This window comes from Perissodus microlepis, chromosome 15 (assembly GCF_051167445.1).
Source record: "Perissodus microlepis isolate ML-2025 ecotype Zambia chromosome 15, ASM5116744v1, whole genome shotgun sequence".
NCBI lineage: Eukaryota > Metazoa > Chordata > Actinopteri > Cichliformes > Cichlidae > Perissodus > Perissodus microlepis.
In genome coordinates, this window is record NC_140475.1 from 15,871,137 (window position 1) to 15,884,295 (window position 13,159).

General features: G+C 39.4%; 1 protein-coding gene across 6 annotated transcripts in view; it reads left to right on the forward strand.

The window, feature by feature from the left end:
• Positions 1 to 13,159, forward strand: part of lama2 (laminin, alpha 2) — a 206,565-nt gene that overhangs the window by 69,054 nt on the left and 124,352 nt on the right. For all 6 annotated transcript variants that reach the window (XM_084954250.1, XM_084954246.1, XM_084954248.1 and 3 more), the window contains exons 7-14: positions 9 to 98; positions 3,137 to 3,254; positions 5,497 to 5,675; positions 5,758 to 5,857; positions 6,342 to 6,399; positions 7,221 to 7,323; positions 7,612 to 7,752; positions 11,215 to 11,379. In XM_084954250.1, the coding sequence (XP_084810376.1) occupies positions 9 to 98; positions 3,137 to 3,254; positions 5,497 to 5,675; positions 5,758 to 5,857; positions 6,342 to 6,399; positions 7,221 to 7,323; positions 7,612 to 7,752; positions 11,215 to 11,379 (954 nt within the window). The remainder of the gene's footprint in view (positions 1 to 8; positions 99 to 3,136; positions 3,255 to 5,496; positions 5,676 to 5,757; positions 5,858 to 6,341; positions 6,400 to 7,220; positions 7,324 to 7,611; positions 7,753 to 11,214; positions 11,380 to 13,159) is intronic.

Below are 13,159 nucleotides of genomic sequence, written 5' to 3' on the forward strand. Positions count from 1 at the left end.
CTCTTCAGTACTACTATACCATTAAGGACATCTCAGTTGGAGGGATGTGCATCTGTTTTGGCCATGCGAAAGCTTGTCCACTCAACAGTGTTACAAAGGTAATAATGTCCAACTTTCTCTCACTCTGTTTAACAATACCATCAAGGTGATGTAGCTCTTCCATAGTTCTGAACAGGAGTAAAGAGAGCCCTCAGGCATCACCTTTTCATCTAACTCCTTCTATAAAAACTTTCCGTGTGAGTCTGTGCGCGCCTTTCTGCAGGGGACACAGGTGACACTGTACAGCGTCGTCTCAGGTGTCACTTCAGACAGAGGAGTGTTTGATACCAGACACCTGATCTTTCCCTCTTTTTCTCCCACCACACACACATGCACCGCGTTGTGTCCTTTACATGTCCCGAGGCTGAAACAAGAAGTCTAACTCGGATTTGACACCTGTGTCTGGTCCCTCGGTGGTGATGTCAGTGACAATAAGTGATGTCACTGGTGTGTGAAAAGTCCTGTTTTTTTTTTTCTTCTTCTTTTCCCACCGTCTCTAACCAAGACTTGAGGAAGTATTTAAACTCACTAGAGGAGGCTCACCACTTTCTTCTGCCCAGGTGTTTAAAGGCTACACATTTAGTCAGTTTTAACAGAACAAAAAGACTTTGCAGAGCAGATGTAGTATACGGTACAGCCGAATAATTTCTGTTTATTTATAATTCTGCTTTATTTATCTGCAGTTTTTTAGAGCTTCTCCGTTGCGCTGTGTTCCCACAGGACATTTAGCTTTTTTACTTTGATTAGAGTTCAAACAATCCATGCAGTAGCATACTGGGCAGACATTCAGAAAGGTGGAGACCTGCGAGATGATTTGTTGATGATCGTCCGCAGAACATTTGTTCAGATGCCTGCTCAGCACAAAGGCAGCCTAAGCAAGAGCTGTAGCATTGTGTCTCAGATAAAAAGGGGCAAATTTACTCATGCCAACAAATCCAGACTTGGCTCTAGTTGTGCTATTGTACTGCTCTCCTCTCAGTTAAATCTGGCACCCTCACCATATCAACCAATTTACAGAAAGTCCTAAATTGAATTACTGAACCTTAGTTGGCAAATATCCTGCTACATTCTGCTTTGTCTGTGTTTAGTTTTGAATTTATTTCTCTCCTGGGAGACTAATCATGAACCTATTTACTGCTAACTGAAAATTTGGAAACTGAACCAAGTTCTTTCAGTTGAGTTGGCTCTCATGTGTACACATTGTTTAAAGGGCTTTCAAAAGGTGATGCATTTTGATAATTACCTATTTTCACTCTATTCTCACATTCATGTGAATGTTGAGGTGCCACACGAGGGTGCGCAAAGGAGAGAATTTTTTTTCTGTGTATATTAAAAATATATTCATAAATATTGTACAGAGGGTTATACATGTACACTTTCTACACTTTTAGATTCAAATCAATACAAACTTGATCTCAACATTTTATTTTGCTTCAGTTCAGGTGTTGTTCATACATTCAAACATTCTTACTGCGGATGTGGTTATGCATGTAAAGGACCACAAAGTCACAGCAAGAACATAAAGACTGCATTTGAACTAGGTTATTACTTTATTTGAAAAATTGATAGTTACAGTGCTTATTATCTCAGAACAGTTTAAAAGAGATTTGTTCTGGAAGCTATGTGGTTGAGAATGCAGTAAAATGTCTTATAACAGTGTCTGTAAAACAATTTTTGATGTGATTCTTATACAAACTGCCACGTGCATGATAATGGAATTCAAGGATTTTCCTGGCGACGAACTTTTTAGTCGACCAAACCAGGAAAAAATATTATACCCTTTCATTTATCTAAGAAACACTAAGATATCAAGTTAAATTTCCATCTAATGGAAAATGTCAAAAACTAATAACAGATGCATTTTAATAACCAAATAAACAACCAATATAAATAACCGATGCTAAATATGACGTGAAAACATGTTACTACAAAACATGTTCAAATATTACTAAAATATGACAAGTTAACATCTGACAAACGTATAAATTGTGACAGAAAAGTGTGGCGCATTGTGCCGTGCGTTATGAATGACACACACTGTTCAACCACTGCAATAAAAGTTCAAATTTAAAATAACAAAACAACCATCCAGCCATTTTCTTCCACTCATCTGAAGTGATGATTCAGTGATTTACTGGCATTTGTCATCAAGTAAAATTTTAACAATTGGATTAAACGACTACTAAGTCTGGTACCGACTGGCAACAGCGATGATTAGTTGCACACATCCATAGTGGTAATAGTCCACATTCGACTGAACAGTTCCTTTGCAGTAACTTGACCAGCACCATTTCCCTGCACAAGCAGTGCAGTTCCTGATATCTTATCATATCATCCATATCCCCCAAAGAAGTCCCAATGCTGGGTTTGGTCACACTAAAACAGTGAAACAGTAAAACACCTCATACTACACTCAAGCAATAATTTCTATTTAGACGATTTATTGTCTAAAAAACTTAAACAGATGGTTTTTATTTTCACCATTTAACTCTCCACTTAATTCCAGCTCTGAAACCTCGTCAATCTCCTCCAGGATTAAAGGCCTCACTTCGGGCAGTGGAATTGTTAAGAATATAGTGGCAAGAAACAAAATTTGATAAGAAATCCTAAGGAAAAAATAAATAAAATTGATTTCACTTCAGGATACAAAAATGGTGTAGGGGAAAATAAAAGTTAAAATCAACCTTATTGGGTGGTAAAGTCATTAAAATAATAATATCAAACAACGGGAGCTTCTCTAACAGGCTGTCACTCGGCACAGCGACAGGACACAAAAAAACAAATAATAGTTATTAGTTTGATTAACTGAAGGTCACTCTTTCCCAACACTGTGTGTGGGAGTAGTGTCAAGCTAAGGGCTGACATTTCATTTTTTCACTTAAGAGGTTTTGAATCACCTGCGGTGAAGAATTGGCTGCAGTGAAAAATCATATTTGTTCACGATTCAGATTCAGATTTAGATTTAGATTTAAAAACCAGCTTCTAGTTTGCACAATCGATTTAAAGAGAGCTCACATCTGTGAAATTTAAAGTGCACTGTTAATGTGTGTTTTCCATGTGTTTGTGTGTGGACATTTGTGTTTCTGCGCATATGTAGAAGTTTAGCTGTGAATGTGAACACAACACTTGTGGGGAGAGCTGTGATCGCTGTTGCCCAGGTTACCACCAGCAGCCTTGGATGGCAGGAACCTTCCTCACTCGACATGTCTGCGAGAGTAAGAAAAACACAGAACAAATTATATTCGTAAATTACACACAGCTACCCACAAGCTTACAGCAGTTCACCCACAACACATTTGCTACTTATGAAAAATAAACAGTGACTTCTCAGATTTTCACGAGTTAAAAAGCCTCCATCAGAGTTCTTATGGCACTATATAATAGGAACAGAATACTACATCTTTTCCTAAGAGATTGTAACTAGATATTTCAACTATTTTACCCATTATGTTATTTAACAATTTCTCCATCTACATTTTTAGCTAAATACACTTTACTTACAGATTTGGCAAACTATTACAACCATTTATACATTAAGTTTAGCAATTTGATTTACTAATGGCAGTTTAATGTTATGTGTATTGGCTAACAATTAATTTTTTTATTTATTTTTTTTATTTTGCTATTCATTTTTCAACATTGCATATTTATTTTAAATATTAATATATATCTATTTTAAAGACTAATATTATTTTTAATTTTACTTTTTTGGTCAAAGTCATTTAGGTCCATTCGGTTTAATAAATTGTGCTTCTTTTTCAGATTAGTTGAGCTAATTTTTTCACATAAAGCCTGGCTACTGCAAAAAAGTAGGCTAACCCTAGAGTACTCACTCACTGAGGTCAGTACTCTCCACACAATTAAACTGTGAAGCTGTGCCCTGAAATTCACATTCTTTCCAGCTGATCAGAATCAGTCCGTGATATAAGTCTGTATAAAGCCATCCGAAATCACCCTGGCATCCATTAACCTTCATCAGTTATGCAGCAGTGGAGGGATGAGGTTAGAGGCTTCCATCTGTCATCATAAAACTAAGGTTACAACATGTAATCTTTATTTTATTTCACACAGGCTACACCCTCTGAAAGCTCTGTAGTCTTAGTGGCTCAATGACTGCTTCTGTTGCCTTGACATTGACATAACTAAAGTGACAAAAAGGTCCTGGATAGCATAATAGCAAAAGAACTGACCATGACAGATTTAATACCAGTACTGAACAAAATGTTGTAATGGTAGGGGTAGAAAACGTTTATCTAAGATGAGGTATTTAGAGAGAACTCGGCACTCTAGGATAGCACAGAATGATGCCCTGTAGTGTTGTGCAGCTTTACAGGTCAGCAGTGACCAGCGGGACAAGATATCCACTGTTCTTAATCCCATAAACACAGCTGTGAACACTATACTGGATTAACAGTGGGTGGAAGGTCGAGTCATGCAAACATATAAGACAGATGTAATTATAACTTTCTGGAGAACAAAAATCTTTCATAATCATGTCATGGAACATATAAAGCACTGTGTAGTGTTTAAGCATGTGATAGATCATGTAACTTGCTCTGCTTCTCAAGCCAACCAATATGCATTGTAATTAATATGTCGTAGGGACCTGAAATAAGGCATGCCGAGCAGTGAAGGTCAGTACTGTTTTCTTAACACCTGGCCATTTGTACAGCTGATGCCTTTAATCCCTGGATTTAATACACTTTAAGTAATGTCCATCAGGCCATTTCCCTGTAGTTGTTTTAACCTAAAATCTAAAAGTGTTTTGTGTGTCTGGCCTTGCAAATGTATGTGCTACATTAAATGTACTGAGTTTGTAGGGGTGAGAGTCCATAGCCATAGTGTAGGTTAAAAAGTCCATTAGTCATGTAGGTTTGCTTGTCATACTGGGAAAACATATGATCAATATTGCATCAATCACAACATTATCTTTGCAAAACATGTTCTGGTCTGAATTAAGAAAATGTATGAAACAAATGAACTCAGCTACAAAATCGGAATCTAAACTCAAGAAGATCTTTGTGGCCTGGAGTTCGGGCTGTAGGAGACTTCTACAAACTTTAAGTCCAAGTTTCTTCTCAAAATTCCAAAGGACAATGCTTTTATCTAGCTCATGAATTTTAGACCACTTTAGTAAATATAGCAAACTAAAGTGAAAATGGAAAGGGCATGAATGAATAGTAAGGCTATTTTTTTCCTCTGGAGATAATTCTCTGGAGCCCTAGAGATAACACACAGCTCACAGTCAGTGTGTGAACCTTACGGCACTGTCTAAAAACCAGGATAGGGTGTTTTTTTTTTCTCATCTTGTGAGCAGATGAAGTAAAAGGATTAGAGAATGTGTCCCCCCCCCGGCTGCATATAATACTGTACAGAATTTTGATAGAAGAGGCAGGACTCGACAAATCCTATCAACTGCAGTACTACAGCCCATCAACTTTTTCTGTGTGTTTTCAGAGTGTAACTGCCACGGTAAGGCAGAAGAATGCTACTTTAATCAAACAGTGGCAGATCTGTCGCTCAGCCTGGACATTCACGGTCAGTACAAAGGGGGCGGAGTCTGCATAGGCTGCCGTGACGACACGGCTGGCATTAACTGTCAGAGCTGCGTTCCTGGATTCTACAGACCTGCTGACGTACGTAACCTGCTTATGCGTGTGTCCATACATTACCTAAATTGCTGCTATTTGAACATGTCTGCGTTCTCTACCTGTCCAGGTGAGCGCTGAGGAGGAGAACCCCTGCATCCCCTGCTCCTGCGACCCATACGGTTCCATCAGCCAAACGTGTGTCGCAGATTCGAGCCAAGCTACGCCCCGTATGCACTCAGTTTGACTTGTACTTTCTGTCTGGTCACGTGACTTTCCGCCTTGTTCTTTCTGAGGATCATTTAAGCCCTAACATAGGGATAATTTTGGCCCCTCAGTGGATATGCATGCAGACTTTTAGAGCCTGCACCCATTCCACATTTTAATTCATTTTAAAGTGGTACTTCAGTAACTCTGAGATTTCATCAATTCGGTCCACATTGATTTCCTATGGGATCGGGGTGAGTCGAGTTCAGCAGCATGCACAGAAGCTTCTGTTACTTGAAAATGTCTTTGACAGAACAGAACTATTTATATTAGAGATAATTTTACTCCTCTGTCCTCCTCTGTGTTTTCGCTGTTTTTATATCTAGCAAGTAGAGTTATTTTAGGTGCAGCTACTTCAAAGAGATACCCTTTCTCTTACACTTATACTTTTTTTATGTGTGCATGTGTCTCTTTGTGTGTGTGTGTGTGTTTGTGTTTGACTGACAGGCCAGCCAGCAGGGTCATGCTGGTGTAAGGAGGGTTTTTGGGGTCTGAGATGTGACAGGTGAGAGACACACATACACACACATGCACACAACTAGGGAAAGAGATAGACACATAGTGACAGGTGAGCAGAACCTTTCAGCTGTTGTCTGTTCCAATTAGTGTTTAGAAATTGCCACCAAGTTTCCATTAGGATCTTTGATGATATTGATTATCACACTTGGGTTGTATAGAAGTGACTGCATGCATAGCTGTGGTGCAAATGCAAGGCATTGTCTTATTTGCAGCTAAAATGTTACTTCCTTAACAAACTTTAACGGAGAGAACCACAGCCAGAGGTCTTCATGAAAAGTCTTAGCATTACTAAATTCCTACAGGAATTAAACAAGAAGCAGTTTCAATATCAACCCGTAGATCTGTCAACAGGGTCCTTCATGTTACTCTCCTGATTAGTTAGTTTGCGAGTAATTGCGTTTACTGATGTAATTGCTTTTTTTTTTTTGTATTATCTTTGATCCCACGGTAACCCAGTATTCCACTCTAGTCTAATGTAAAAGCCTTATCTTCAAAATACTGCTTTTCCTCTAAACTTTTAATGACCTACCCGCAGGGCCGCAGCATAAGCATTGTCTCTAAAATGACTTCCTAAATGCTATTTAATAGACTTGCTTTGGCTTACTTTCTCTGTTAATTAGTAGAAGTTTTTTGTTTTGGTTTTTCTGCTTAAGCACGCACACATATTACCAGCGTAAGCGGTTTGCAGCAGTGAGTAGGGGATCGGTGGGTCATGCGAAAACAGTTTGACGAGGATAAACGCAGTGGTTGTTAATCTGATCAATTTACGGTTTTGACTTGATCTTCATTATTGCTGTAAAACTGTAGGTGTGCTATTGGTTATATGGGCTACCCATACTGCGAGCGCTGTAACTGCAGCGTTGAAGGAAGCGTCAACGCTGACCCATGTATAACACCCTGCATATGCAAGGTACACACAAACACACACACACACGCACATTCACATTTCTATGCATAGAAATAATGACAAGTACTCTCTGCTAACCTTTTTAGCCCTGTCATCATTATTTTCACCACATTAACATTGACTGAGAACCTTCACAGACATTAACATTGACATTAACATTCTTTGCGCTCGTAGCGTCAACCTGAGGGCAGCTTATAAACTATGCTGCGTCCTTCTTCTTCTTTTTCTCCTCTCTCTTCTCTGCCTGCCCTTTTCTGTCTCTCCCCCTCTCTCTGTCTTTCTCACATGCAGGAAAATGTGGAGGGGGAAAATTGTGACCGCTGTAAGCTCGGATTCTACAATCTTCAAGAGTCCAACCGACGCGGCTGCGAAAAATGCTCCTGCATGGGCGTTTCCAGTCAGTGCGCTGCCTCCACGTGGACCTATCAGAATGTAGGAACTCATTATTCACTGATGTTGTGGGATGATGTAAACGTCACTTCAGTTTAAGATCTTTTCTGCAAGAGTGGCTTAGAGCTGAAAAACTGTTTTTTCCTCCTTTTATTCAAATATCATTTACTGCTGTAAACTTAAATTGCGTCATAACTGTGCACCACAGAAGGATGAACATCAGCTGAGAAACAAATTTGTGACGCAAGTTGTTCTGACTAATTTTATAGTATGTGTTCCCTTCCATGACAAGTTTCAGAGTGGAGTAAATTTTCAGTTTGTGTTCATCTTTTGCATCTAATCCAACTTTGGTGACTTTTGACATGCAGAATTTTAAACAGCACTGATGTTCAGTGAATCAGAGAGTCCAAAACAGAAGCATGTGTCATGAGGTTTTACTGACATTGGCCTGTATCCCCTTTTTCTAACAGCGTGCTTTACTTGAGAACAAATTGCTCAGCAAAAGAGACGTAAATCTGATTTTTAAACACGAGGGAAATACTACGTTAATAACAGGTCTCATACATCAGAGTTATTATAGTTTTCTATAATGTGTGGGTTTGCTTATTTCAGTTTAGTTTAGTTTTTGAAAATGTTTGCTTTTAGTTTCATTTTTACTTGTTTTATAGTTAACTTGAGGGCATTGAGGGCATATGTTGGAAATAACATGGATAAAGGTACATAGGTATAAAAAATAAAAGCGAAGAACAAACTAGTTGAAGGTTGAAAGCAGCTGACTCAAAGTAGACATGCGAAGTCACAATAAATATATGCAAAAAAGCCTCATCGGCCAAGCTGTGATAACAAATTTTGCGAAAAGAATTAAACTAAAGTGTAACTCGGCTGGGATAGGCTCCAGCACCCCGACAACCCTGAATTGGATAAGCAGAAGAAGATAGATGGATGTGTAGTTTTAGTTTTTCATTTAGTTTCAGTCACCTAAAATAACCTTGTCATAATGTTCAATTAGGTTCAAAGCTAACAAGCTTGGGCACTGACACTGAGTTTGACACAAGTTTTTGTGATGACTTAGTAATTAGTTTGCCAACTACTGTTTTCCCCTTTGTTTAATCAAATAAATTGGTTTGACCAGGCCTTCAGTATATTTTAAAGTGAAATTTTTCAGATTGTGAGTTTTTAATGTAGGTCCATAATACACATTTTCCTAACAAACAAAACAATCACTTAAGCTATCGCTCAAAACACTTTTTTTTAGATGACACGAAAACTACTCATCCACACTGCTGCATCAGTTTAATAAATATCTCTTAGGGCCTGAACATATCTGACACCAGGTGTAAAGTAATTTGGATCTGGCAAACATTAAAAACATCTGGAAATTAATCAGTAGGATGTTAAGCAGAAAAACAAAACTGCATAGAGAGTCTGGAGGGAACAGAGAGGTGAGAGACATGAAGAGAAAGAAAAATATGGAGGAAGGAAGAGGACAGGACTAGAAAGGAGAAGGGAGAAACAAGACAAGAGGCAAGAGGGAGGAGAGAGGTGAAGCAAGAGGAAAACAGTTTTTGACTGACAGGCAGGGTGGGAGAGGAGGAGAGAGGAGACGCTGACAGGATGACAGCTCTGATTTAGACACCGATCGTGTGTGTGTGTGTTTGTGTGTGTGTGTGTGTGTGTGTGTGTTTTCAAAAGGGGAAGCCAAGGTTAGGTTAATTACAATGACAGATGTGTGTCTACCAATCTCTGATTCACAAACACACACACGTGCAGACACACATCAACACACACAAAATCCTTAAGAAAAAAAATCTCTTTCAAGGTGTCGATTGCAAACTTCCAGCTGACATGTGGCAGATTTACATAACTGTTACGAAAAGCTTAACTTTGACATTTTTGTTAAAAAAAAATCTTTTATCTCAATCAACTAATTACATTTACAATAAATTACATTAAAAAAAATCACATGATAGACATTTTTTATAGTTTTTTAAATTAACCTGAAGTAATATGGTGACTTTAACTTGAATTTTGCTTTTAATTTTTAATTACCTCTTATAATAAAGTATCGTTAGAGGTAATCATTTTCCTGCTCATGAGTTTATCTATATAAACCACCTTTATTTTGCTTGAAGGATTTTTGTAAAAAGGTTTTGGGGTTTTGGAGGCAGTGGTATGGACAAGTTGACAGATGAAGTCAGGCAGGAGTCACCATGAGCTATGATGTTCATAGATGACACTGTGATGTACTGAGAGTATGGACAAGAGGAGTGTAGAGGAGTAGTAGTGGAGTGGAGGTGTGTGCTGGGGAGAAGAGGATTGGAAGTCAGTAGAAGCAAAGGAGAATACATGTGTGTGAATGAGAGGCAGGCAGGTGTAACAGTGAAGATGGACGAGTTGAGATACCTGGGGTGAAGCATCCAAAGCAACATACAGTGTACAATAAAGGTGAAAAAGAGAGTGCAGATAGGGTGGAGTGGGTGAATGTAAATGAGGGTTTACAAGGTGGTGGTGAGACCTGCTGTGATTTGTGGTTTGAAGACAGTGGCAATAACAGAAAAGACAGCAGGTGGAGCTGGAGGAGGCAGAGTTGAAGATGCTCAGAGTTTGGTTGGGAATGACCAGAAGAGGGATAGTGGATATACTGAACAAAGGATGTTGAATATGGAGCTGCCAGGCAGGAGGAAAACAGGAGAAGGTCCATGAATGCAGTGAAGAAGGACATGAGAGGGTTGCTGAGACAGAGGATTCTAGGGCAGGAAAGAGAAGTCAATAAAACAAAGTTGACGTTTGGCAGTAGACTACCTGGACACAATAGGTACACAAAAAAAATACATTGCAACTTTGGTAATAGAAAAGAAGGAGCTCAGGTGGTGGATGAACAAATCTATTAAAAGAGTCAGAGTGTTGACAGTTGTGTGAAGTAGCAAATCCGAACCACCAGCTGGGCATTATGAGTAAAACCTGTCCGTCTACACTGAACATGCCTTGCTTTAATATGTTTGCTGTCAATGTTACTGATGTGCTGACAGTAAGCAACTCTGTCGTGTGGACAGAAATAATACTGTATGTTGCTTTTCAGTTTCAGACTCTCCCTTTACATATTTATATAAATTCTTTTCCTGATGACTATATATAAACATCTTACATCTCTACATGACTCACGCAGTTTAAGTGAGCAACAGCAAACCTCCTGAAAACAGAAAACCCCAACAAAAACTTGAAGTTGAAAGCTGACGTCTTGTTATGATGTGTACTTCCGCGACTGCAGAAGAGAGCGGAAAGGTGCAATCCTGCCACAGTCTCTTCACACAGATCGTGCCTCACAATTTGGGTGTTGAATTTTTTAACAACCCCTACAAAGAAATATTCTTTGTGTACTTTGAAATGTGACATGAGGAACTGCGGTCTGGGCATGCCAGCATGATCAGAGTAAAAAAGTTGTTTTTGAAATAGATGGAGCTGAAAGTAAAATAACTTTTTTTAACCTGGATGTTGTGTTCATAGGAGACCACTCTGACAGGCTGGCACCTGGTTGGCAACACGGGAGGGAGGGTGTGGTCCGTTCACAGAGAGACCCCTCCATATCTCAGCGTGCGACACTTAGATGTTGTGGACGATCTTGGCACCGCCTACTATTGGAATGCACCTGGACTGTACTTAGGAAACAAGGTCAGCTGCAAGCACACACTCTGAGACTTTTGCAAATAGCTTAAATGACACCTATTACAATTTTCCTTGTTTTCTTTATATTAAACATGGCCAGTGTTTCCAAAAATGAGGTCAGTGTATGTGCAAGGAACCCGTGCGAGACAATAGGCCATTTTTTCTGCTTTTGCCTGTCTATTATGCTCCTAATAATCCCTAATAATCTCAGGCACACTGCTCCTGCATTGAGAACAGAAGCCCCTCAACCTCCTGTTCGAGTCTTTTGTTTGCAGCGTGCAGCTAATCAAAAGAAAGTTGGCTTAAAGGAGAGAAGGAAAGGACTTGAGACTACTTGTTTCAGAAACATGAAGAACTGAGGGGCTGCGCTAAGGCCCAGTTTAAGATAAATAATGCAAAGCTACTGTAGACGACCCCAAAAATAACATGGAATTGTCAGCAGTGTTGGTCAAGTTACTTGAAAAAAGTAATCAGTAACTAATTACTGATTACTTCCCCAAAAAAGTAATCCCGTTACTTTACTGATTACTTATTTTCAAAAGTAATTAATTACTTAGTTACTTAGTTACTTTTAAAAACACGATTTACAACCTGAATAGGTGATAAAGCAATAGATCTTTCAGCCCAATTCTACTTTTTCTGCATAATCCATCATACAAAATGTAATCAAATGGAAAAGTCTCTTTTTTTTAACTTGTTTTATCAGTTTTAATCTTTTAACTTTATGCATCAAGCAAAAATTAAATTATATGCAACATTCTCTGACTTGAAGAAATTAGTTTAACATTTAAACCTATTTTCTGCACATTCCAGCACATAAAATAAAATATTTTTTTTGTGTTTACACTCAGTCTTTCAAATAGATGCAAGTAAAACAGAGCAGAAAATAAATAAAATCAAAGACTCAGCGGTCCTGTTGCTCTATTTTCACCTGTAAAGCAGGAGTAGGGTAGACGGAGGTGTGCTCTGGTGCAGGTGTGCTCTGGTGCAGGTGTGCTGCAGCGGTCAGTGGAAGGATACGGCAGCTTCTCTGTGAATTTCCCATTACGTGGTAGCGCACTCGGTGCTTGTTTAGGGTTTTTTTTTTCGCTGTAAAAAGAAGTTTTCTTCCCACGCACAACGGACGTTTTACAGAGCCCCGCAGGGGACATGGGAGAAAAAAAAATTAAGACGGACTTTTGCGAGATCTCGCAAAACTAACTCGGGATCTCGCAAAAGTTTTGCGAGATCTCGCAAAACAAACTCGGGATCTCGCAAAACTTTTGCGAGCTCTCGCAAAACAAACTCGGGATCTCGCAAAACTTTTGCGAGCTCTCGCAAAACAAACTCGGGATCTCGCAAAACTTTTGCGAGATCTCGCAAAACAAACTCGGGATCTCGCAAAAGTTTTAGCCGCATTCTTCGGACGCCGGCTCGAAGCCGACTGGGAGGTCGAGGCACGATGTGCCGGGAAAGCGGTGTTCCTCCCGGCTGTAGTAGGTCTCGACCTACTACAGAATGCGGCTAAAACTTTTGCGAGATCTCGCAAAAGTTTTGCGAGATCCCGAGTTTGTTTTGCGAGAGCTCGCAAAAGTTTTGCGAGATCCCGAGTTTGTTTTGCGAGAGCTCGCAAAAGTTTTGCAAGATCCCGAGTTTGTTTTGCGAGATCTCGCAAAAGTTTTACGAGATCCCGAGTTTGTTTTGCGAGAGCTCGCAAAAGTTTTGCGAGATCCCGAGTTTGTTTTGCGAGAGCTCGCAAAAGTCCGTCTTAATTTTTTTTTCTCCCATGTCCCCTCCGGGGCTCCGT